At 36.9% G+C, this 25307-nt stretch overlaps 1 protein-coding gene across 2 annotated transcripts in view; it reads left to right on the forward strand.

Moving 5' to 3' along the window:
• The window catches only part of LOC122806371 (NACHT, LRR and PYD domains-containing protein 14-like), a 549548-nt gene that overhangs the window by 323762 nt on the left and 200479 nt on the right, over positions 1 to 25307 (forward strand). For both annotated transcript variants that reach the window (XM_044076722.1, XM_044076721.1), the window contains exons 10-12: positions 14462 to 14548; positions 21723 to 21809; positions 21887 to 21973. In XM_044076722.1, coding sequence (XP_043932657.1) covers positions 14462 to 14548; positions 21723 to 21809; positions 21887 to 21973 — 261 coding nt within the window. The remainder of the gene's footprint in view (positions 1 to 14461; positions 14549 to 21722; positions 21810 to 21886; positions 21974 to 25307) is intronic.

The following is a 25307-nucleotide window of genomic DNA, read 5'->3' on the forward strand; positions in this document are numbered from 1 at the left end:
ACAACAGTGGGTTCAGACCTGAAGTCTGGTATACACTGACTTCCAATGGAAAACCCTCTGAGAATTCAAACACTGTCCATATTTGAGTCATCCGGTCCTTACAGATAGGCTGCACCAATTCTAGTAATGTTTCTGGGACTTCAAACCATTGCAGGGCTGCCCAAATAAGCTTAATTGACAACTTGATGTATGCTTTCTCAAAAGTCCAGGAATGCTCATCAGGACTTGGTCTTCATCTATAACTTCTACTCAACTATCTGTCTCATTGCAATTATCAAATCAGTTGTGCTGAATCATGATGTGAAATCTAACTTCCCATCTCACTTTAAACTACTCTGAATATTTCCACTCCACAGAAACGTACACAAACTATTAAAACACACAGAAGAACGTGACCTCCCAAGCAGGCAAGGACAAAATCCAAATGTTGAATCCTGTAAATAGTAAAGGATAGATCCAGAATGATGTAAAAAGTAACGCTTTTATTAACAATAAAATCAGCGTTTTCGCCGTAGTACCACCACAGCTTCATCAGCATAGAACATCTTTTTTTAAAAAAAACGCCAATTTTAAACGAATAAATACGATGACGTAAATCAAGTAACTCACATTTAAAAAGCCAGTACATCAGAATGCACTGTATTGTTTACGTTAGTATCACTAACATTTAATATCAAAATATCAAGGAAACTTTCCACAGATCAACAACCATATACTTATAACTAGCCAGTCCTCTTCAGGAACATAGATGTAAAATGTTATAACCGTATTGTTGTTATGAGTAATGACAATAAGTGTTCAACAGTGTGTGTTTAAACCTGCCATATGCCTAGTGTTATATTAAATGCTACCTAGTATACTTAGTGTTTGATGAATGTTCAAAAATAAAAAAGAAATATATAATGAATATCTAAAAGTCTTAAAAGGTTAACCAGTTTAAAAATATATATAAACCCCAAACATCATAATTCGCAAAAATGTTACTATGCGAAAAAATTCGTATAGTTAACATACGATAGGGGACATCCTATTGAATTTTCTTCTTCTTTCTCAGGAAATTTCTCATTTTCAGCATGCAATTAATATTGCAGCTTTCATTAAGTCCTGGAAAGCTAAACGAATTAAGGCTAATCTGCCATTCCAATTCACGAACTTCTAATAAAATATTGACCAGTCCTGCTCTTAAAGTGTGTGGTATAGTATCTATAGCTGTGAAGTTAAAACTGTGTCCTAAATGTTTCTCACAATGTTTAGCTAAAGCATTATTGCATTTTTTTGTTCTTATTGCATATAAATGTTCATATATCCTATCTCGAAATTTGCGGTCAGTTTTACCTACGTAATAGGCTTCACAGCAATTACATCTTGCTAAATACACTTGCTAAATACACTATAGACTTAGAAATGCAATTCAAGTTACAGTTAATATAGTAGGTATGCCCTGTTTAAAAGGGTGTGAGCTTTTTTTTTTTTTTGAAATTTACTTTTAACTTTTCCACCTCTGAAATAGACTATTTAGATGTCAAACTACTTAAGGACAATACTAATTTTGAATGTATCTCTACCACACATAGAAAATCAACATACTGCAATTCCCTGTTACACTTCAAAAGCTCACACCCTTTTAAACAGAAAAGAGCCATTATTAAGGGACAGCTCATCAGAGCAGCCAGGATGTGTAACAGGGAAACAGCTTTCTATGATGAGTGTAAAAAACTTGAAAACATGTTCATGAGTAGAGACTATCCTTTAGATCTATTTTTAGAACTTCTACACGAAGTTGATTATAAAAGATTGAATGGGATGTATTTCCCTCTTTTGAAAAAGAAAATAATAGTAACTGAAGCCCTTACTTTGACTACTGACTTAGATTCAATTAATACAACATTTGGGAATATAAGTAATAATAAAGTTCTTGAGAGTACAGATACTATTAGAATTAGTTTTATTTCTACTTTTAATAGTGACTCTTTTGATATTCAAGCAATTTTGTTGAAGAATTGGCAATATATAACAAATAATGAGGAATTGTTGAGAAAATTGGGCGTAAGACCTAAATTTATATACAAAAGAGGAAGAAATCTGAAGTCTATTTTAGAAAGTAACAACAACTCCAATAACAGTAGTAAAATGAAGGGATGTAAACAGTGTGGGTTGTGTAAATACTGTCACCATGTTAACAATTGCAGTACTTTCCAGATTGGTGGGCATACCTACTATATTAACTGTAACTTGAATTGCATTTCTAAGTCTATAGTGTATTTAGCAAGATGTAATTGCTGTGAAGCCTATTACGTAGGTAAAACTGACCGCAAATTTCGAGATAGGATATATGAACATTTATATGCAATAAGAACAAAAAAATGCGATAATGCTTTAGCTAAACATTGTGAGAAACATTTAGGACACAGTTTTAACTTCACAGCTATAGATACTATACCACACACTTTAAGAGCAGGACCGGTCAATATTTTATTAGAAGTTCGTGAATTGGAATGGCAGATTAGCCTTAATTCGTTTAGCTTTCCAGGACTTAATGAAAGCTGCAATATTAATTGCATGCTGAAAATGAGAAATTTCCTGAGAAAGAAGCAGAAAATTCAATAGGATGTCCCCTATCGTATGTTAACTATATGAATTTTTTCGCATAGTAACATTTTTGCGAATTATGATGTTTGGGGTTTATATATATTTTTAAACTGGTTAACCTTTTAAGACTTTTAGATATTCATTATATATTTCTTTTTTGTTTTTGAACATTCATCAAATACTAAGTATACTAGGTAGTATTTAATATAACACTAGGCATATGGCAGGTTTAAACACACACTGTTGAACACTTATTGTCATTACTCATAACAACAATACAGTTATAACATTTTACATCTATGTTCCTGAAGAGGACTGGCTAGTTATAAGTATATGGTTGTTGATCTGTGGAAAGTTTCCTTGATATTTTGATATTAAATGTTAGTGATACTAACGTAAACAATACAGTGCATTCTGATGTACTGGCTTTTTAAATGCGAGTTACTTTGATTTACGTCATCGTATTTATTCATTTAAAATTGGCGTTTTTTTTAAAAAAAGATGTTCTATGCTGATGAAGCTGTGGTGGTACTATGGTGAAAACGCTGATTTTATTGTTAATAAAAGCGTTACTTTTTACATCATTCTGGATCTATCCTTTACTATTTACAGGATTCAACATTTGGATTTTGTCCTTGCCTGCTTGGGAGGTCACGTTCTTCTGTGTGTTTTAATACTCTGAATATTTGTTCACTCACTCACTCTCCAGAACTTTCATGCAGTGTTACACGAGTTTGATAACTCTATATTGCCCATCGCTCTAAATGACTCCTTTGCTCTTGGACACTGGCAAAAGAGTGCTTTTTCTCCAATCACCTGGGGTATGCCATAGGGTCACAAGCACTCTTTGGAGCCATTTCTCTATCAATTCACCCAAAATCTCGATCATATCTGTTGTGACCTCATCTGAGCCTGCTGCTTCCTCTGACTTCATTTTCCTAAGTGCCATTCTTATTTCTTGTACCTTGGGCACCTACTCTTTCATCATCATCTGTGTTTGTAGCAGTACAGGTTTTGTTGGGTTTTCTTCATTCAAAAGCTTCCATCTGCTTTTGATGTCTGTGGACTAGTGAGAAGGTAGTTGCTGTATCCCTTATGACCATTTCTAATGACTATCTTCTTTATCTTTCTGTCTTTACCTTGAAACCTGACAGATTCAGTTTATGCCCTCTGTTGAGTCTCTTTCCCGAAGCTGGTAGAGTACCTGTGATGCCTTCTTTGCTGTCAGCATCTTTGTTAGTCAGCCAGTATTCCTAATTAGCCTTGCCATTGTTTTCTGTCTTCCACTTTTTCGTGTACTATTTTCTTTTGAGGACTTCCTAGACTTCCTCATTTCACCACCAGCTTTCCTGACATACCTTATTTCCATAGCTGTCTCCGTGAAATACCTGTTGTATAGTCACCACACATGCTGTTTTGAGGGCACTGCCATTCTTCAGCTCCACCCATTTCGTCTTCTTTCTGATAGGCTAGAGCCCTGAGTATTCCCTCAAACTCTTATGCTTTCTCTCCAGCATCAAATTCTTCATCCTAGTCTCTGTTGATCTTTGAGCCTTATTGGCCCACTGCTTGCAGCAGATTGTGGCAAACAGTGTTTTGTCATAGAATGGCTGTTTCACTGGGGATGACTCTGCAGTCGATTATACCCTGGTGCCCTCTTCTTACTGGGAAGAAGTCTACCAGAGTTGCTTGTTGGCCACTGTTGTATGTAATCTTGTGACGGTCTCTTGTTGAATTATGTGTTGGCCAACTACAAGCCATTTGCCAGACAGAAGTCTAGAATGGCCTCTCTTTTTATTCCTCTTGCCCCACTCATGTAGACCCAGGCAGTGCTCTTATCTTGTTCTGTCTATCCTGATATGTGCTCTCATGTCCCTTGTTATCCACACCAACTCATTGTGTCTTGCTTTATCTAGTAGGTCCTGCAACTGCTGCCTGAATGCACTACCTTCTGTGCTATCACAAATCTGCCATGTGCCAAGCTTTAAAATTAGGCACTGCCAATAGTCCCTCACTTGATCAATATAAAAATGAAGTCCAAGCAATGTGTTTATCTGATGCCAAAAAGGATTTTTATGATATTAAATGATACTGTTGGTTTTATTACAGCTGCATATTTATTGTGATTAAAGCATTTGCATTGGGCTTTCCATTAGTGGATATTTCTTTGGTCTATGATTTGATTAGTTTAGTCACCATGCATGGTTCAGGTGGTTTCATCCTGCACATGTGGTGTAGTTGACTAATAAAGTTCATCCAGAAGTAATCAATGCAACCAGGCTGATGATTAACAAAATACAAATATTTATTTAGCACTTTCGTCTCTGAGAATGTAAGACATGTAAGACTCAGAGATGTGAGATATAAGCTTGTCATCAAAATAGAATAAAACAAACTTTTTACATTCATAAATATTTTAAGTTGCATTTATAGCAACAAGTGAGGTGATTCTTTTTTTGTACTTCACTGCTTTTTGTCCATTTTTCTGTTTTATATATTTTTTAGCTTTTTTTCTTAACCTTAGTTGTGTAGCTTCATTTGTACTTGTGGGAAGATTGTGTATTATTGCGAGATTTTAGCATTGTTGCACGTTATACTGCACTTCAATTTCTATAAAATAGAATTACATGTAAAAGGTAGCATTTTTGTATAATGTGTTTTGAACTCAGTCTAGACAATCATGTAGCTTCTTCAACAGCCTCATTTAGTTATATATTACAGCATTAGTGGCATATTTCTGCTTGTCTGCTATCTTAATCTGTGGTGGATTTCCACTAGTGGCAGTATTGAGAATTCTGCTCCAGTGCGTTTTATAGTTGTATATACCTGACTAAAGCTACATTACAATGACTGTTCTGTCAGTCTATCCAAGCACCCACTGAGGCATTCAGCTAAAAGTGTCTGAAATTCTAAGTACAGAAATTGAGCTGCAGTTTGAAGTTTTCCCCAACCCACTCTTTTCATGCTGTGATTTTAAAAGGCTATCTATAAATCATCCCTTAGAACTGAAACTTCTAACTTAATGTGGCTAAAACAAAGCCATTGTGTGGAGACAAGCTTACAGCAACTAGTTTTCACATTAAATAGCACTATTACCAAATTTTAGCACAATCTAACCAAGTGTTGTGTCAATTCCCAAAGACCACGTGAGGAGACCTCTGTGTAACCCGGTCCATGAACTACAGTAACTCACTCATACAGGTCCAGACAACATGGATATACAATTTTCAAATGTCCCTGTAGACAGTGTGGTAGATATGGGCAGCAATTGTCTCATTTATGCAGACAACCATTTAGTCCTTAAAAACCACAAACACAATATGCAAGAGATGCACATACACAATTTCACTGGATGCAAAAATCTCACATACAAACAAGATTGTCAGCTCTACACATTACATTCACCACTTTGTGTCCACTATTCACATAGACCAACTTATACTAAGGCATTAAAAAGCAATCTTCCCAAACCTCAATGACTTCTTAAGCCTATATATGGTAATGCCTATCCTCAGCAATCTCTAAAGCTCTCACCAAAAGCAATACCAACCACCACAGTGTACAGATGCCCTCATTCAGTAGAACGAACAAAGGTTATAACAGCATCTTGTCTGGGGTGAGGATCAGCTAAGTTATGCATGCACTTAAGTCACTACATCATAAGTACCAGTATGATTCTATCATGTGGGAGTTGATGACCCAAGATGCACTTCACTAGACTTTATGAAGGGAGAAAATGTAGATCCAATGTTCTTTGCATTGAGCAGCATTCTACCTTCACAAAGGATGATGCCACGGTATGAATAAAAGATTGACTTGAATAATTACCTTAGTTTCTGGTAACTTTCCTGGGGAGTTAATTATTTGTCAGCATGGGAGGAGATGGTTAATAGACCACATTGCCTTGTAAAGAATGGTCTACACCTGTCCCCACTAGGCCTCTGAATATTGGCTAATACTTTATCCACCCTGATAGATGCTTTTAGGCAATGCCAAATTGACAAACCTATAGACATAGAAAGTAAAACCCAAAGAAACTTGAAATTGTTACTGCTCAATGCTAGAAGCCTAAAGAAGAAACTCCATAGCCTACAAGCTCTCCTCACTCTGGAAAATAGAGAAATCTGTGCAATTTTTGAGACATGGTTTAAATCTACAGAATGTACTCTGGTAGTGCAAGGCCTCAGTCCCTTCCTCACATTTAGACTATCAGCTGCACAAACAAGGACAAAAGGTGCAGGAATAAGGCCTACTCGAGATACTCACCATTAAACCAAATGCACTATTCATGGGAGTCTTTAACCACCCCTCTATAGACTGAAACATAGACTGCCTCATGCTCACAGGTGCAATGCTTCCTGGACTTCATTAACACAAATAATAATGACCAGATAATGCACACACCCACGAGAGATTCAAACACACTGGATTTAATACTCCGCAATTTGGGAGAGTGCTGCACCCCCCAACTCCATGTCATGTCCTCACAATGAAGTCAGACTGCAATGCTGTCTCCTTCAAAATAAAGTCAACACCATAATCCCAGCAAACCCTGTAAGAGTTAGGAACTATTCCAAAGCAAACTCCATCCTATTAAATGATACCTTATCAAAACTCATTGCCTGTCCCATCTCAGAGTTCACAACAATCTATGCAGAACTATTTACAGAGATCCTGTATAACTATGTAAATGGTTGTATAGAGGCTGCTGTACCTACTAGAAATAAGCCCAAGACAAACCACACTAGTAAAACTCTCACCTTAATAAGGTATATAGCAAAAGATAAAAAGCCATGGCTAAAATCAGGAAGAGTAATCCCATAATGACCACAGCTGTCTAATTGAACTGAGCAGGAAACTAAGTGGACGAATTAAATCCAAGAAGGCCAATTTCTGTAGGTTAGATGTCTAAATGGCAAACCTGTGACACACTTGTCAAAGATGACACACGCCACAATGTTTTGGGTGTCATGTCAGAGATCACCAACACCTGAGTTACCAAAGACACTGCTTTTGCATTCACTGCTCACTTGAATTGCACTGAATTGACTTGGGTTTGTGTCAAAAGGTCCTGGCACACAAGGCTCGCCATCACTGACTGAGCAGAGAGACATAGTGAATTCGCTGGCTGACAAATTCAGTTCATCCTTAACCCCTCACTCACTCTGTGAAATACCTGCTACCATAACCCCTCCAAATATTAACAGGGAACAGGTGCTGGCAGCACTCATTAAGGCCAAAATTACAGCCTCAATGGGCCTCAACAGTATCCCAGGATGCCTCCTAAACAGCTAGAAATATGACCTTTCAGGACTAGTTGAATCACTTTTCAACTATGGCCTCAAAAACAGGATTTGTACAATGAGAAATGAAGACTGCAATAGTTATATCACTTCACAAGGGTGGACCATCAACTGACCCCAGAAACTACATACCTATAAGTCTGATTAGTATAGTATGCAAAGCCATAGAACAAATTATCATGGAATTGATCAAGAAAGAGTAAGGCAACCTTCAGACACTGAATCCAACCCAGTCTAGCTTAGCAAGGGAAGATTGGGTCTATACTAAATCAGCAAATGCTTAAAAAAGTGAACGCTGATTTATCAACCCCATGAGAGCAAAAGCTGACCATCCCAAACACTCGGAACAGTGATTTTCTTCCCAGGGAAAAATTGCTGTTCCACAAAAAAATAAAAAAAATAAAAATGAAAACATCAAAACATTATATTAAGTGGGGGGGTTTGCCCCCATGCCCCCCACACACCCCTATTTAAATATACCAACTCTGAGATCGCACTACAGTGATGAAAATGGCAAAGTAATGGAGGCGGCCAAGTGATTTCTTTCCCAAGGAAATAAATCGCTTATATAGCATTTCCCTGTTTTGCTGTTTCGTGCTTTCAAGTTCGATCAAAATGCATTCAAAGTATTGCGTCTTCGATTATATATTAGGAACCTGGGAAGACCTGCCTACTAAACCTGGTGGATTTCTTTGAGAAGATCACCAAGGCAGTGGATGAGGGGGAAATGGCGCACCTACCTGGACCTAGATAAGGTCTTCAATACAATACCCTACTCTGCTATAGTTAACAACTTCACAAAAATGGGCTTAAACCCTTATATAATTTTCTAGATTGCCAACTGGCTCATAGACTTGACCTAGCAAGTCAGGACTGATAAAATCACCTCCAGTTAGAGACTGGTCACAAGTGGGGTGCCTCAGTGCTCCATACTGGGACCGCTCCTGTTTGACATCTAATTCTCAGAGTTAAAGGCAAATGTCAAGGGCATTTGGCTGACCTAGTTTATAGAGGACTCATATTGGCAACTGTCACAGATTCTCTCCCTCATGTGAATATCTTACAAGAGGTTCTACCACTGACAAGTGACATGTGCCAAAGTCACAGGCTATAACTCAATACCATGAAATGCATTATAGTACTTTTTGGGAAAATTGCCACTCAGGCTAATTAGTCCATCAGTAAGATATCCCTAAGAGCTGACCCAGTAATCAGAGATCTAGGAGCACATATTGACAGTAATCTGGCCTTTATGACAACATGTGACCATGGCAGTAAGAAAGTAATTCTGCTTCACCTAACTTAAAAGGGTATAACACTCAGGTCCAAGGATGTCCGTGCTGCTTTATTCAGCCCTTATCAGACCAACAAGAAATATAATACCTCCTTCAGCACATAAATGACTAGACACATGTAATAGCTGGCGCACCCACATAGATACCTCACCCAGAGAATCCAGGGTATAAACACACTGTCCTATACAGATTACCTTAAACCTCTCTATACTCTGTCCCCTACAGTTACTAAGAGGTATTCTATGCATAGCATACAAGACATCCTTGGGTCCAGTTCTGATGGACCTTATACACATCTGTGAAATGAACAACATCAGAATCACTAGATCCAAGGATTTAAATTTTGCTTGTGACATAAATAAGACATGTGGGTGAGATGGATATGTCTCAGTGGATCCCCATGCTCTGGAAAAGGCTCTCCATCCATGTGAATCAGTGTCTGTCCTTAACCCCATTTAAGCATAACCTTGACAAATGGATGGGAGATCAGAAATTCACCCTGAGTCTGGTCCCTATGTCTCTGATAGAGGCAGACGATGCCCACACTAACATACCACTCCCCACATTATCTGTAGAAACTTCCTGACATACCTTCTCCTAATAAGTGTCCTTTATATACATAGTGACACAATTGAGTTGGATTGCACAGCTAGGGTTATAAAGGCCCACGTGGTCATCTTCCTAGTACACAGCTATGAACTTATGAAACTATAAGACTTCTTCAGAATAAAAAAAACAAATAACCCATGTAATGAGCAAATTTATATCTTGTGATAACCAACATCCTCACTTACAAATTGTTTTACGATAATTGCCAACCACCCAGCCCTAAGGTCATTTTTTTCAGCTAAGAGTAATGGCATATTTAAATGTGGCTCCTGTAAAATCTTAGCATTTGTTTTAAGGAACTTATCCTAACTTAAGCCATTTAGATTGAATTCTAGGAATCAAAGGACAGTTTACATGTGAAAATGAAAGAGTAGTGATAATGCTGTTTCTAACCATTTATTTAATAATCCTGCTTGTAAAAAAATGATTGTGTCTCAGACCATGTTGAGAAAAATATTGGGGGGGGGGGTGGAATTATTGTAACACAATTGAATATGAGAGAAACCATCTGGCAATTTAGGCTATGCAGAGATAAGCATCTAGGATTGAATTTACATATGTATGTTTTAATTACACAATTAAAATGTAGTAATTTTACAAGATACCTATATTTAAGTGTCTTTCTTTATATTAAGTGATGGAGTTTCTTGTATAATATGAGTTTACTATGTATTGCATTATCTGTTTTTATTCTGAAGTCTTATATTATTAGAGATGAAAGAGGTAAGTAAATGTTTGTATTTTGTTAGTTATCAGCTTGGTTGCTTTGTTTCAAGTTTATTTGTGTCCATTAACAATTTGGCTTAATTCCAAATGTAGACAATGCACACTGTGTTATCACAAGATACTTTTATCATGAGTAAGTGGATTAATTGCTTGTACAAATATAGTGCATTTCAGCATTGAAAGAGTCAGGTGGGGAGATGAGCATTAACAGTAAGATCAGTTTTCCTATTCCCGGGGCGAGGGAGGTGTCATCCTTGGTCTGACTGTGCTCTAGTGCAAGTGGATTCATACATTAGATTAAGGTACTTGATTCCCTGTGTAGATAATTCAACAAGGGAAGAGTAAGGATAGTGTTAGGGCTGGGGAGATGTGCCTGTTTAGCCAATACCTAGAATGATGTGGACCACTGTTTCAAAGGACCACCAGCCAGCTGTGACTGGACAGATATCTTCTTTGGGTCCCAACTTGAGGGAAAAGCCTAAATCTTCCAGATGGTGGGACAGAGCATCTTTGGTCATGTCAAGGATGGATGGATAGATAGATGGATAGATAAGCTCACCTATTGGCAAATGCATCTTGTTCTGTCAAGGAAAGCTGACATCACTGGTTTTGTAAATGTGTGTGGGGGGAGGTGAAAAGCTCATAGAAAAAACTCCATATGAGACAGTCAACTTTTGTCAACAGGGATAGAAAGTAAGAGGTATTTATTTTCTTTTTGTCAGACAAGTTAGCACTTCTCCCACAGTAACAACAAATTCATTAAAGCATCACACCCTGACTTTTTCTTCCGCCTTTGCTTACATCTCATTCATTAATCAGCACTACATAATCTCAAATTGCGTACGTAGTTCAGTTTTACTAGCACCAACTTATGTTCACATAGGTGTGCTTTAAAATGTAGCCTTCACAGAAGTCATTTAGTTTTGTGTATTCTTTTTTAAACCGTCACTTGGTCTACATAATTTGTATTTCCTCACTGCAATATGTGATATGATTCTGTGGCTATTTCTGTACCACTGGTTAGTGGACTTTGCCAGTAAATCTTTAGCGCTAGGAATGATTCATCTTGGGGCTTAAAATTAGACTATATTTTTAACCATACGAAATTTGTCATGTAAAAATTATTTGCATTGCCTTGAGTACATTTCCCAGAGATTTTTGATTTGCTTATGCTCCCAAACGTTGATTTGCTTAAGTCTTTTCTTATACCGATTATTACTAAAAAGGGGTTAAAGCTTGCACTTGAAGCTTTATTCTCTCATTCATGCACTGTTTTTCTTCACCCTAGCATGTATTTCCACTTTGTTACTTTGTTTCCTTTTCAGTGATTCTATAGCTGGCCATCCTAACATTTGTACTACATCCACAGTAGCCATTTTTGCTGTAATTTGTAGGAGTTTCTGGATGTCAGAATAGTGTTTCAGACTTTAATAGCAGGAGCTGACGTATGCCTAAGTGCATTAACTTGTGAGCTTTTGTGTTACAACTGCATGACTAAAGAGGACCATGTCCCTTCAGACATTTGAGCATGTGCACTAGCTTTATATAAATAACTTTATATTCACTTAACAGTTGCATCAAAGCCATCTGGATTGTGCCTGGGAAAGAAGTAATGGCCACAGTGATATATCTGATCATGACGCTGTCGGACATGCTCACTGACCTTCCCTTAAAAGTCATATCACAAATTGTTTAATAATCAAGTAATGCAAGTCTGTTTTCACTTACAGTCAGTCTACCCTTTCTACTCCTACTCCAAAAAATAACCACTTCAGCCACCCCTTGGATTATTGTGTAATTTCTTTCTTGCCTACAACTTTCTGCTCATTATCCAAGACTTCTTCCAGTGACAGTTATAATAAGTGACAGTATAGTTGCAAAAATTGTAGCTGTGTGCATTGTGTGTATTTAATATTGTCCATAGATTTTTTTTGATCCCCTGCCTATATTTGTCATGCTTACAGTATAAAACTCACAGAGAGTATATTGCTTTAATATTTGCTCTAGTAGAACCACTAGGGTCTATATCAGATAATCAAACGTTTAAAAGTTCAAACATCATAATGGTCGAGACCATATGCTTGAACTCTTAAAAGTTCAAAAATAAAATAAAAAAAAATAAAAAAAAAAGCAGAAAAAAAAACACATGAAAGCTTAAGCAGGGAGGCAGGCTCCCCTGCACCCCCCCCACTCTTTAAATATACCAACTCCGAGATCACACTACAGTGGAGACAATGGAAAGCTTCCATTGCCACATTGTACAGGGATCTCCATTGAAACATTCAAACTTTTAAAAAATCAGTGATATGGTGTCAACCATATGACATTCGAACTTTTAAAAGTTTCACAACATGATAGGAACCCGAATTACTAGAGCTCACCAGGTAAATGCTACTGCCTAGAGCTACATGTGGTGTGCATTTACTTCATGACATCACAGGCCATGGGTTTTACTAGTCATGGCTACACAAGTGGAAGAGATATAATAATGTATGCCATCTTACTGCTGGGTGAGTTTTCATTCATTTGTATAAAGTAATTGCTTTACTGGAATATAAACTGTAAACGGTAAAGCAATTCTCACTAAGGTACTTTGACAGATAAAAGGTTTTCAAATGTTTTGTTTTAAAGGTTGACATATAAGGAACACAGCACAATTCCCAGCACCTGTAGTTCAATGACTCAGTGACTACTGTATACTGTATTCATGCTCATTATATTTCTGTTTCAGAAAAAGCCCAAAGAAAAAGTTTTAATCCAGGGCTTCTTTATATACAATTTATATTAAAAAAGGATCTGAAAAGACAGGGTTATTCAGGTATGTGTTGCATCAAGTAGCTGGTAATTACTGCAGTCAAAGGTAGGCTGCATCTGTTGTTACTGTGTGATTTGTTACAGATGAAAGAAAAGTTTGATATGAAAGACAGGAAATGTAATACCTCTAGCCCACAGGGTGCATGAATAGGGGGGGGGGGGGCGGGCTTTCCTGCAGCCAATACATTTCTATTTCTTTAAAAAGTTACATAATTTTAATCAAGTACCTGCAGCTGGCACTGCTGCGGTAGCGTTATCGCCTCACAGTAAGACGTTGTCCTGTTCGATTCTCGGCTAGAGCGTCTTCTGTGTGGAGACATGCATGAATGGGCATACCTTCATTGAAGGTTGTGCGTCAGGGCTGGCAACTCGACACATAAAAATCTACTGCCAATCATTAGCGGACCGGAGTTCCACTGTGGTGACCCCTAACTGGGAAAAGCCAAAAGACACAACAACAACCTGCAGCTGGCACAAGAAAAGGACCTCATAATCTGCTGTATAGTTGACAGAAAACATGGTTTAAAAAAGTTGGTGAAAGTATGTAAGGTTATAATCAGGATATTTGCAGAGGAACCATTTAATTTAGAACACTGTTTTGAATTGTTGGAATGAAATGTATGGAAGAAAGGAAGTGACAACAAAGTTTTGTTGTCTGTAAAGGTGCATTAGTTGAAAAATGAAATCATGGTAAAATATTGTCTGCCTTTAAGATCTTTTCAAGTAGAGCAGATTATGAAATAGTCAACATGCAAGATGCAGGAGTATTGGTATTACAAAAAAAAGGAAAAGTTAATTAAAAATAATGTTTTTACATTTAGCAGTCATTGCAATATCAGCCACCTCAGGAATGTATTAGTGATCATGCAAAAACGATGCAGGAGCATTAGTATTGCAAAAAAACAAGAAAGGATAATTAAAAAATAATGTTTTTTAGACCAGACACAGCTGCTTAACATGCTGCAATCATCATTGCAGTATCACCCAAACTCGGGAATATATTACTGAAACATGCGTCATTGAAGCATACACTCTGTGTCTATTCCTAGTTCAGCACCGTGTAGTAGATAAAACAAATGTTAGAAATTGCTATGATTATAATTGTGTCTTTCTCTTTCTGTTTAGACTATTTCACAATAACCTTGGAAAAGATGGAGCAAAACTTTTATCAGAAGCATTGCAAAGCCCACACTGTCATATACGTTCCCTGGCGTAAGTACTCTGTCTGAGAAAGCTGTTATCAGTTTGAACTTCATACATCAGCCAGCTTAAATACCTGCCTTCTGGTACAAAATGTATGGGAATTTTAGAACTATTTTGTTAATGCTTCAACTGCCATGAGTGTAAACTGTTACTAATAAGTTAAGATCCACTCTTATTGGGTTGGTAATGCTTGCATGCACTTCGCAGGCCTTGTTTAAATATGGTTCTAGTATCTCACTGCTTAGGCAGTATGTTAATGTTTATTTTCAGGGCCATGTAACATAATCTGAGCTAACCATTTGAACTGCAGAGAATGAATGGTCAAAGGAACAGACTTATATATTCCAAGTCCGTTATGCAGTTTCTCAGAATATCCCCTTTTCTCCAAGATAAGGGGATCTAGCAGACGGTATAAGTTCAAGGGTGTGGGGGTTGCAAAGGGGGTTTGCCCCCACTTTGCAAAAAGAGTTCAAAAGGAGAAGAGTTATTTTCACAATTCACTCTTCTGTGTTTTCGGTCTTTTTTTCAGCTTATCGGCACTCGGCATTGCAAGTGCCAACATTTCTATGGTGAGACAGTTTCTGAGACATCCAATCTCTCCCAAAATAGAGAGAGGTAATTGTACATAGTTTCTGAGCAAGCCTCAGTCCACAGTAAATGTCAATTGACTATAGTTAGGCAAAAATTCATAAACATTCTGCTTACTGCACATACCATTATTTTTTATATCATATGGGGCAACAATGATTAGAGAGGAAACCAAATGTCCAACTCTCTTCTGCAATTAAAGTAAGAAAAAAGGCAGAGCCTAGGACACCTTGAAGGCCAGTATACATAGTAAACAGACATAGATGCTAAATGTCCTTCTGAAGGTTTGTGTATATTGATTGCAATTAATAATTAAAAGTCAGCTTACCTTAGAAAACTGTTTTTTTTTTTTTTTTTAATCATCCCCAAATTGTTTTGGTAGCCTGTCATAGTATTAGATGTGATCTCTGAATCCACCTGTCACATGTCACAATACAAATGCCATTCATTAAATCTCCTAAAGATCATGCTGCCTTTCTCATACATCCAGTGAATACCACACTAATAACTTGCAACCAGAAACCTCACGTCAGCGGCAATTCTAGTAATTCTGTCAAGCTATTTTACATTTTTGAGTACGGGGTACAGGGGCCCAAGGGCCCAGGTGTCTGGTTGAAGCTCTGACCAATTTAGTGCAATACTTCTCAAAGAAACTAAAGTTCTTTCTTAAAAGAAACTTAACAGTAGTCACTCCCTTCCCAGTGTAGATGAACTCACTGTTGATATAAACATCACCTTTCTGTTCAGTGACATCTAAAGTTTTTGCCAGGTTCAACTCGGAACTGTGACAATTTTGCAGTTTTCTTGAGAAGTCTAGGATGGTCTGGAAAGTACCCATTTTATTTAAAATGCAGGTGAATTTGATCTTTTGTACAACCTACAATAGCAGGTAATTGTTTAGTGGCAATGACACATGGAATGATCCTTTCCAGTGGCAAATTGCCTGAGATTATCATATGCTAGGACTAAAAGCAACTTAATTAGCTGCTGAAATGTGAACTAAGGAGGATGGTTTGTTCTGTGAAATCAACCCTCTTACTTTGTCATTTTCTAAAAATGTAATAAAACTTTTTGCACTGCAGTTACTTCAACATCAACATTTTTAAAGCAACATTTTAATTTTAATGCAAATTAATGGTTAGTTTTATGAATCCTGAAGTCTTTAATGACAGTGTGCCAAGAAAAAGACTGTACCTTAACTTTAAATTCTACAGTTCATAGATCTTTGCCTTTTGCTAGGGTTCAAAATGTTTAATACTAAAGAACAAGGGTCATCTTAGTGATGGCACTAGCTGTCAATTTAAAGGCATAGATTTTATCATTTGTACAACTTTGCTGTAGTAAGTACTTTTCTGCATTATGAACATGGTCTGCTCCACAGTTAAAAAGCATAATTATAGATTTGTTGCTTATAAGGGCTCTAGGTCTTCTCCAGATCACTTTATATTTCAGCTGCGGCACTGCAAATAGTATCAGTTTTTACTGACATTCAGAGTAGTCCTATCACTTTATGGATTCAAATTTATTGTGTGTGTGTAGAACAAAATAGTTTTAAGAGTCAAACCTGATAGATTACTTTCTCCACTAGCCAGTATTATGCATTGTCCACCCCTTATGTACAGCCACACTTAATGACTTGTGCTGGTCTCTGTTTAAGTACAGTTATGTAGTGTTTAAAGTACAATGCTTCCTATAAAAACTAAGGAGATTGTCTTGATAAGGTGATCACTTTGTGATCTCTAATGAAGTTTATCACAATATTCCCCATCTTGAGTCTCAAACTACTTCCTGGTTCAATTAATAACCATAATATAGTTTTAAATGATAAATCCTATGCATTCACAGGACAAAATACAAGGCATGGAGGGACATTTTAAACCTAGCCTGTTACCCATTCATTGACAAACTATGTTATCACATAAATGTTTAACTCTGATTGCTATAATTTTATTTAATTTTCATTTGCAATGGTCAGATTATGGTTATTAAGAATGTATAATGCCCCAAACAGTACTCTGCCTTGTATTCTTCAGGTATTTATGCATTTGATATGTATGCTGCTTGGTGCAAAAGCTGATAAAACAATGCACGGTGAGAAGAAAGAGCATTAATATTCAAAAGCTTATACAGTGGTGATGGCTGCCTGTGGACAAAGTATAGTATAAGCCCACACTTGTGATTTTTAAGACAGTCTTTCCTTCATTAAACGATAAGTTTCTTTCCTACTTTACAATCTTGTCTCCAATTCTTCAATGTGAATCTTCTACAACACATACAAACTATCTTTACACATTTTCCTTCCTTCCTTCTTCTGAGGGGGATGTTCTGTATGCTAACAATTTTTTTTTATCCTTTAGTCTTCACCCCCCCCCCGCTGTGCACTTATTTGCTCATCTTGCCCTTTTTCAGCCATGAGTCTAATGTATCTTACCTCTGTATCATTTCTGCCAGTGGGATTTTCATCTAGCAAACTTTGTTGGGTCTAGTCGACAGTGTTTAGAGGTAGCTATATAAATCCTGCAGTCTAAAGTTTCACATCCTTTTTGATGATCAAGATACGTTTAGTTGGTTATCACTCAAGGCTTGTGCATTTTCTGTACATTTGTTGTGGGGAAATATATTATTTTAGCACAGAGGATTAAGGCAAATAGATGTAAATTAACTGCTTCCTGTAGTCCAGGGTTTTATTCAGTATGTTTCTGTTTGTCTGCTGTGCAACTCTTAGCATGGCATTTAAACAGATGGTGCTTTGGGCCAATGAAAAAAATGAATTATGCTTCTAAATGGTCTACTGGACCCCATGCCTAGTAATTACCTGTTGATCTGTAATTGTCATTTTTATAACTTCCTCAAAATCCCACAGATATTTTGTAGAATTAACATTTTAGCTGGAGTCTCATACAAGATCATCTTCTTTCCTTACAACCATTGCTGGCAAGAATGGGCTCTGGCTCCATGCAATCCTGTGTTATATTTATTGATGTTTGATTACTGGAAAAGTCTGAGTAGGAGCCCAATTTTAGCAGAAGACCAGGGGAAAAAAGCTTCAAATTAAAGTAAGTTACTATAATCCAAGCAGGAATTGTAATATGAAATGAGTGGAAAGGCAGACATATTTAGAGAGAAAGCCAGTGGGAAGAAATTTATAGAAATAAGGAATTGAGGCAAGAAGGGAGAGTAAGAGCGTGTAAGATACGAATATGTACTTAAATCACATTTAGGGATATAGGTTATCCTGGCGTTGAGTAAGAACATAGACAGGTTTTGGCTACGAAGACTTTCAGAATGGTTTTGAAGGATGAGAAGGAGGGTGTTGACCTAATGGACACTGCAAAGGAGTTCCAGGTCTTAGCAACATAGTATTGAGTACTGATGAAGCCCAACAAATATGAGAAGTTTGTGGACAAACAGAAGTTTTTGGGCATTGGATCTTAATGACCAACTGGAAGTTTAGTTTTGTAAAATATCATTTAGTGCTAGACAGATGGACGTTGGATAACAGGTATAGGTGGTAAGAAGCTGCAAATGTTAGTTGATGGGGTAGCTCTAACCAATGGATAAAGGGTGAAGTTCCATTTACTGAATGACAACTATTGCAAAGGTAGCTTTTGAACCATAGAAGGGTGGGATGAGAGAGACCTAGTGTGGACCTTTGAAGGAGAAGTTTGCTGTGACAACATGTGTTGAAGGCTTTAGACAAGTCTAGAAATGAGGAGACTAGTTTGTCTTTATCTCTGTCTTTACTGATAGTATCTGTATGTCAGAAGTGCAGTGTTAGTAGAGTAGAAGCCATATTGTGTTGGGGATAGGCGATAGCAATTGTTTTGAGTAAAGTTTTCACATGTTTTAGAGAGGGAGGAGATAAGATTCATATCGGTCTAAAGTTAGTAATGTCAGTTGAATTTCCTTCTTTGGGAATAGGTATAATGTATGACTTTTTTACGAGAGCAGGACTGTAGGATTCCTGGAGTGACATATTTGTAACTATTGAAATAGCATAGGTAATGCTATTGGCTGTTATCTTAAGGCATTCATTTGGAAGGTTCTCAGCTGAATAAAAGCATGGTTTGAGTTTCAGTGATATTATTTATAGGATGTAGGCCCCGGTTTGAAGGTGAAAGTGGATTATTTATTTATTTTGTTTATTGACATTTGTTGACCAGGAAAGTCCACTGGGTTAAATAACCCATTTTCAGTGGAGGCCCAGGGAGAAAAGCTCCACAAACAATTTGCAATACCAAGAATCACACGTGCATGGTACAATGAAAAATAATGACACATGACAATCACAGAAATACAGACATTTACAATATAATAAAAGGTCACTCACTATAATGACATTATAGACATTTTAGATAACACAAAGCAAAAAAAGTAGAACTGCAATCATCAAGAGGCAAAATGTAGATTTATTTCTTAGCTGTCTGGTTAGGATTATGTTTGAAATAGCAGTAGATATATTATATAGAGAGGGGTGCAAAGGGTTATGGTGGGTTGTTGCACAAGAGCAGGCGGAGCTGTTTAATTTTTTTTTTTTTAACATATTTAAGGCTTTTAGTGAGTTAAGTTGTGTGATGTGTGAGGGAATGGCATCCATAATTTGGCAATGCTGTGGGAGTACAGACACCCACAATCTGTTTTGTTAGGTTTGGATATATTTAACAGATGCTTTTTAGTGGATCTAAGCATGTGGGTAGGAGTATATGGTTGAACAGAATGGAGTAAGTTGTGGGCTAGAGTAAGCTGTGTGTAGTGTTAGTGGGGGAATTCAAGCCAAATGAGTTGAGAAATAGCCTGACAATGATGTGTGTGGTTAGACAAGGCAGCGGCAAATTTAGCTAATTTATAATATGCTTGAATATGGGGCTTCCATAGAGAATAGAGGGAATGAGTAGAGTGTTGGTCAGTTTTAGTTTGGTGTCTGTGTCAAGATAAAGTTTATGATGGTAAAGTTTACTTAGTTTAAACTGGGTTTTCTTTATCGTGTTAAGAATGTGTGGTTCAAACATGAGCCGACTGTCAATGGTTATACCTAGAAGTTTTGATGAGTTTACTAGTTCAATTTCTGTCCTGTTATATGAAAATATTGTAAAAATATATGTGTGGTGGTTTTGTAAAGAAGAGTAGGAGTTTGGATTTTTTGTGTTCAACAGAAGATGAAAATCATTTAACCAGGATTCAATAGATGTAAGAGTTTTGTGTGAGTTTGAGGTCAGAGAAATTATTGAAAGAGGACATAATGGTAGAATCATCAGCTTATTGATTGAGTTTACTTTGTAATAAGACTTTATGAAGATCATTTATGAAAGTGTTAAAAAGTAGGGGTCCTACAATGTATCCTTGCGAGACACTTATATTTTTGGCTTGGTATTTTAACTGTGCATTGAGCCATTTCCCTAAAAAAAAAATAGCTGTTCTGACAGTACGAAATTGTAAGCTTTCACTTACATAGGGTTGATTAATCACCATTCGCTTTTTTAAGCACTCAGTGATCTAATAAAGAGAGTATGAACATGAATGGATATAGTGCAAAGCAGTATGGGAGGGAGGAAGGTCATTGAGAATGGTGCTAAAAGATTAAACGGAAGTTAGGTAAAAATAAACAGTTTTTGTATGATAGAAATAAGGTTGTTTGGGGAGGGTTAGGAAATACGAATCACAAGCTAAATATATATGTGGAAAGTATAACTGTAGAGTAAGATAGGGTGGGTGGGATGCTAAGTGAAGCAGACATTCAGGTCAAATTAGAACCGAGAGTAATCAGTACAAAGCCATCAACAAAGAGGAACAAAGTAGAACAGGTTTTCTTCCATTTCCTGAATACAGAAACTTTGCAGCTAGGGAGACTAACTAACTAGAATATATAATGTAATCTAGTGATCAAGAGAAAGGACAGTGGCCAACTAAGGAAGTGGTCCTTAGAGTGCAAAGGCTAATACTTCTGAGGGTGGATTTTCCAGCCACTTTCCAGCACAGAGCAGGTATGTATTTGACAAGTTAAAGTTAATACACAGCTAGGTTCTTCATTTCAGATTTGATTACATTGTACAATGACAGCATTTTCAGTGACAATATATAGAGTCAGGTCTAGTGGCAGAGCTCCTGCAGTATCAGGGTCATATGTAGTGACCACAGGCCCTGAAAGAAAAGAGAAAAGCTCTACTAAACTGTCATATTATACTGTGGCAATAAAGTTAATACTTACTATAACAAGAGATGGCTGGAGGAACACAGCGAGTCAGAGCAAAAGAATATGGAAAAGTTATAACACTAGAGAGAAGGTAAGAAAGTTTATGAAAGTAATGAAAAAATGGTTATTTTACTGCTGCTGCATTGATTTGTCTGGCCATATGCAGAGGGAAACATTTACAATACTTTGTATTATGCCTAACATAATAACCTTTAAATACTTGGTTTCTATTGATTTCTATTATCTTTATTTGTATGAATTTTACTGTTTTTTTCTAGTTAAAACACAGTGAATATGCTTTGGTGAATATTAGAAAATGAGTGGTTTGATACACTGATGTTTTGCAAAGATTCTTGAACAGCAAGATAAATATTGAATGATGGTTTATGTTTAACTTTTTTTCAGGCTGGGTGGAAACAACATCGGAGCTCCTGGAGTGCAGTTCCTTTCTGAGGCCCTTAAGAGTCCACACAGTAAAATAGTGAAACTGGGGTAAGCAAGACTGGTCTATCTGCATAATTACAGTTTTCACAAAAATTATTCGTAACTTATTTATATCTTTCATTTAGGCTGAGTAAAAACCAAGTAGAGGATGAAGGAATAAAATGGCTAACAGAGGCCTTAATGAGCCATCACTGTAAAATACAATCTCTAGGGTAAGTTGTTCCAGTTTTAGTTTCCTAAAGTGTTAATAAAGTGTTAATAGTTAAATGCGAAAAGTTAAGGGGTTTATTCAAGTGCTTGAAATTAGCAAAATAACTGTGTGTGTGTGTGTGTGTGTGTGTGTGTGTGTGTGTGTGTGTGTGTGTGTGTGTGTGTGTAGGTAAAGCAGGAGAAAACAAATGAGTTTTTATAATGTGTAGCTGTAAAGCAAGCCTCAAAGCTCTTTGTATCACTTTAAGACAAATGTCATGTATCTTTCCCATTTGCAACCGACTGAATGTGAGTAGGTTACAGAACAGGATGCACTTTGTTTGAACACATCTGACAGCAGTGAGTAGTACATAGGAACATTTAATACCCTGGCACAGCTGGTAAACTCAGAGAGGATTAGATGGACACTGTGTTCTGTGTCGTAGTAACTATGTCTATCAAAATGAAAGGTCGATATCAACAAGGACTCCATGGTCTTTTATGATTTTGTGAATTTTTAGGTTTTGTCCATAAATATTATATAAAGATGGTGACAGGGTTTGGCAAGTTCAAAAATGTTGCATTTATTTGACATTGAAGGTTTTTGCCATGGTAAGTATAATTGAAGGAAGGAAATATCATTCAGGTTTGATACCTGACAAAAACATGTTAAAGGAGAGAGCAGTGCTGGACTCTGCAGATGAGGACATGGTGAACATAGAATTTGTCTTTAACTGCTGTGAATAAGCACACAAACAGTTATTGATCCACATTATTGCAGATTTAGTTAACTTTAGATCCAGGAGTTCAGCTTTGATTCTGATTATCAGGTATAGTGTTATGTTTTATCCACATTGCAATGAACTGCATCCACAAATAGACTTTCACCCAAAGTGATGGTCACAGTTTTGAGAAAATTTGAGTTTAAGCATACTAGTTAACGAAAAACTAGGTAGATGACCTATATGATTGCCCATGCCTCCCCGAATATATTCTATACCAATTCTGTCCATCACCTTGCATAATTTTGTGAATATGACTAAAATTGCTGAGGTCTGTGGTATTACCTCATTTCTGGTTTGGGTCCATATTACCCTATTTCCAAATATCTAGAAACTAACTGCTTTTTGTTGGCATTTACTTCTTAACAATTGTTAAGACATTGTGGCTGACCAACGTTGCAGAATATGTGCCACCATAAACTCCTCAGAGGACACCATGATCTTTCAGGAGGGCCGGTACCAAGCATATAGTTGGTGCAAAAATATGGACTGATCCTAAATGACAAGAAATGTATAATCATATACTTTGAAAAGCATGACTTCCTTTGTAACTTATGACATTGACAGCACACCCCTGAAAACTGATCCAATATTTAGAGCTCTGGGAAACTGTGTTGACAATGAATTGTCATTTGATCACAATGTATCAGTTGTTATAAGGACATCCTTTCCCATTGCACAGCTTATATTGAAGGGTATGAGATCCAGATCCAGCAACACAATTGCTCCACTGTACTCAACACTCATTAGGCCAATCATTGAATATAATGCCCTTTTGTTGTGCACCACTCTCGACAGTTGTCACAACTGGAACAACCACAATGCTTCCTCACTGAAAAGATCATATCATAAAAAATATACATATTGCAACAACGCCTCATCTCTTTTTTGGTATCATACAGGTAACAGACAGACAACATGTGCCTTGCATTCAGAACATCAACAAAATCTGGACTATCAGGACAATTACACATTTGGAAATTGAATGGTATCAGAACCACCCATTCTGTCTCTGATGCATACCTGTCCCTCCAGCATGTTCTATTAATCCTGCTACAGAGTAATAGGTATGTATCAGAGGAAACAAAACATTTAGGGATCCAGTTTCTACACCATGTGAGGGGGACTTTTCCTATTCTATTCAAATGTAACTTGCATGAATGGATAGGTATCCACAAGTTCACCCTTGGCTTAGCACCAATGGCCTTCATGGATAAGAGAAACGTCTAAGTGCCAAAACATACAGTTTTGTGGTCCGTTTTTGGATATTCATATTGCAAAATGTAAGTGATAAGTATACTAGGAATGCAAGAGAAGACTTCTTAAGTTATTCCTAGATCAATAGCCTAGTAAGTACTTATGAACCAGAAATGGTTGTATTCATTTGAACTTTGTAATCTTCACTTGATATAGTTGAGAAAGTTAACAATTGTCAAATCTTTAAAAACATCATCATTTTTACAGAATTTTTACAACCTAGTAGTGCTCTTCCCATTCCTCTGAACTGCTTCAGATTAACAATGTTCCCTTTTATACTATCAAAAGGCTTGCCATCAATCTCCTTTTGTGATCCGCATACCTCCAGTCCATGTAATTCACACTGTTTGCTCCTGAAATTTTTTACTTTCCCATCCCATGTTTTTTCACTCGTCATCTTATTGTTTGTCATATCCTTCTTGAAAAGCCCCTGAAAAGTTTTAAACTCTATCAAAGCTATCTGAAATACCGTCTCCACATCTGCCATAAGCAGTTTATTTTTACCTGTATCCATTTCTAAAACTTAGCCTTTTCCCTTTCTCTCTCTCTGTCTCTCAGACCTCAATAAGCAATAACAAAAAGACACAATAGAAGCAGGTACTCCCACCTTATCTTTTCTAAGTTTTGTGACCACAGTGGTTGCCTCAAAAAAACTTTGAGCTCTTTTCCTGGGTCATTGTATAATACTCTAACCACTGTGTGACTCCTTGCACTGAAACCCATTTCTTATGTCACACTCCACAGGTATAGAGCCCCCCAACCAAATAAAATGGTTTTGCTTTTACTCTCAAAGTCCTGATTCCCAACTCCTTAATTATCCTGAATGGTTGACTAGTAAACATTTTGTAAAATGTGTATTTACAATCTTAAACATACAGAAATACTAAGCTTAAAGCTGAAGAACTGTCAGACCCAACTGGTATATTCCTTAGCATTGATTATGCTAGTTACCCTGGTAAGATCATTTCTGGAGCACATACTAAAGGTATGAATTTACAGTCTCAGTTCAAAAGGTAGGTCCAGCAGACAGAGTCTGAGCCAAAGTATGCTCACACACACACACACACACACACACACACACACACACACACACACACACACACACACACACACACACACACACTCACAAATAAATAAAAATCCAAAACTAGCAACAGAAAAAACAATGAAGTGCTATTTTGTTTAAAATAATTCAAGAAACAAACACAAACTCAACTATCAGGCAATAAAACCAAAACACATTTGTGCAAAATTTTAAATAGTCACATCATATCAAACAATGCACTTTTGGCTGGTTTTAACCATCTGTTTGCAAGTT

Source organism: Protopterus annectens, chromosome 7.part0, assembly GCF_019279795.1.
Source record: "Protopterus annectens isolate FY-2018-M chromosome 7.part0, PAN1.0, whole genome shotgun sequence".
NCBI lineage: Eukaryota > Metazoa > Chordata > Ceratodontiformes > Protopteridae > Protopterus > Protopterus annectens.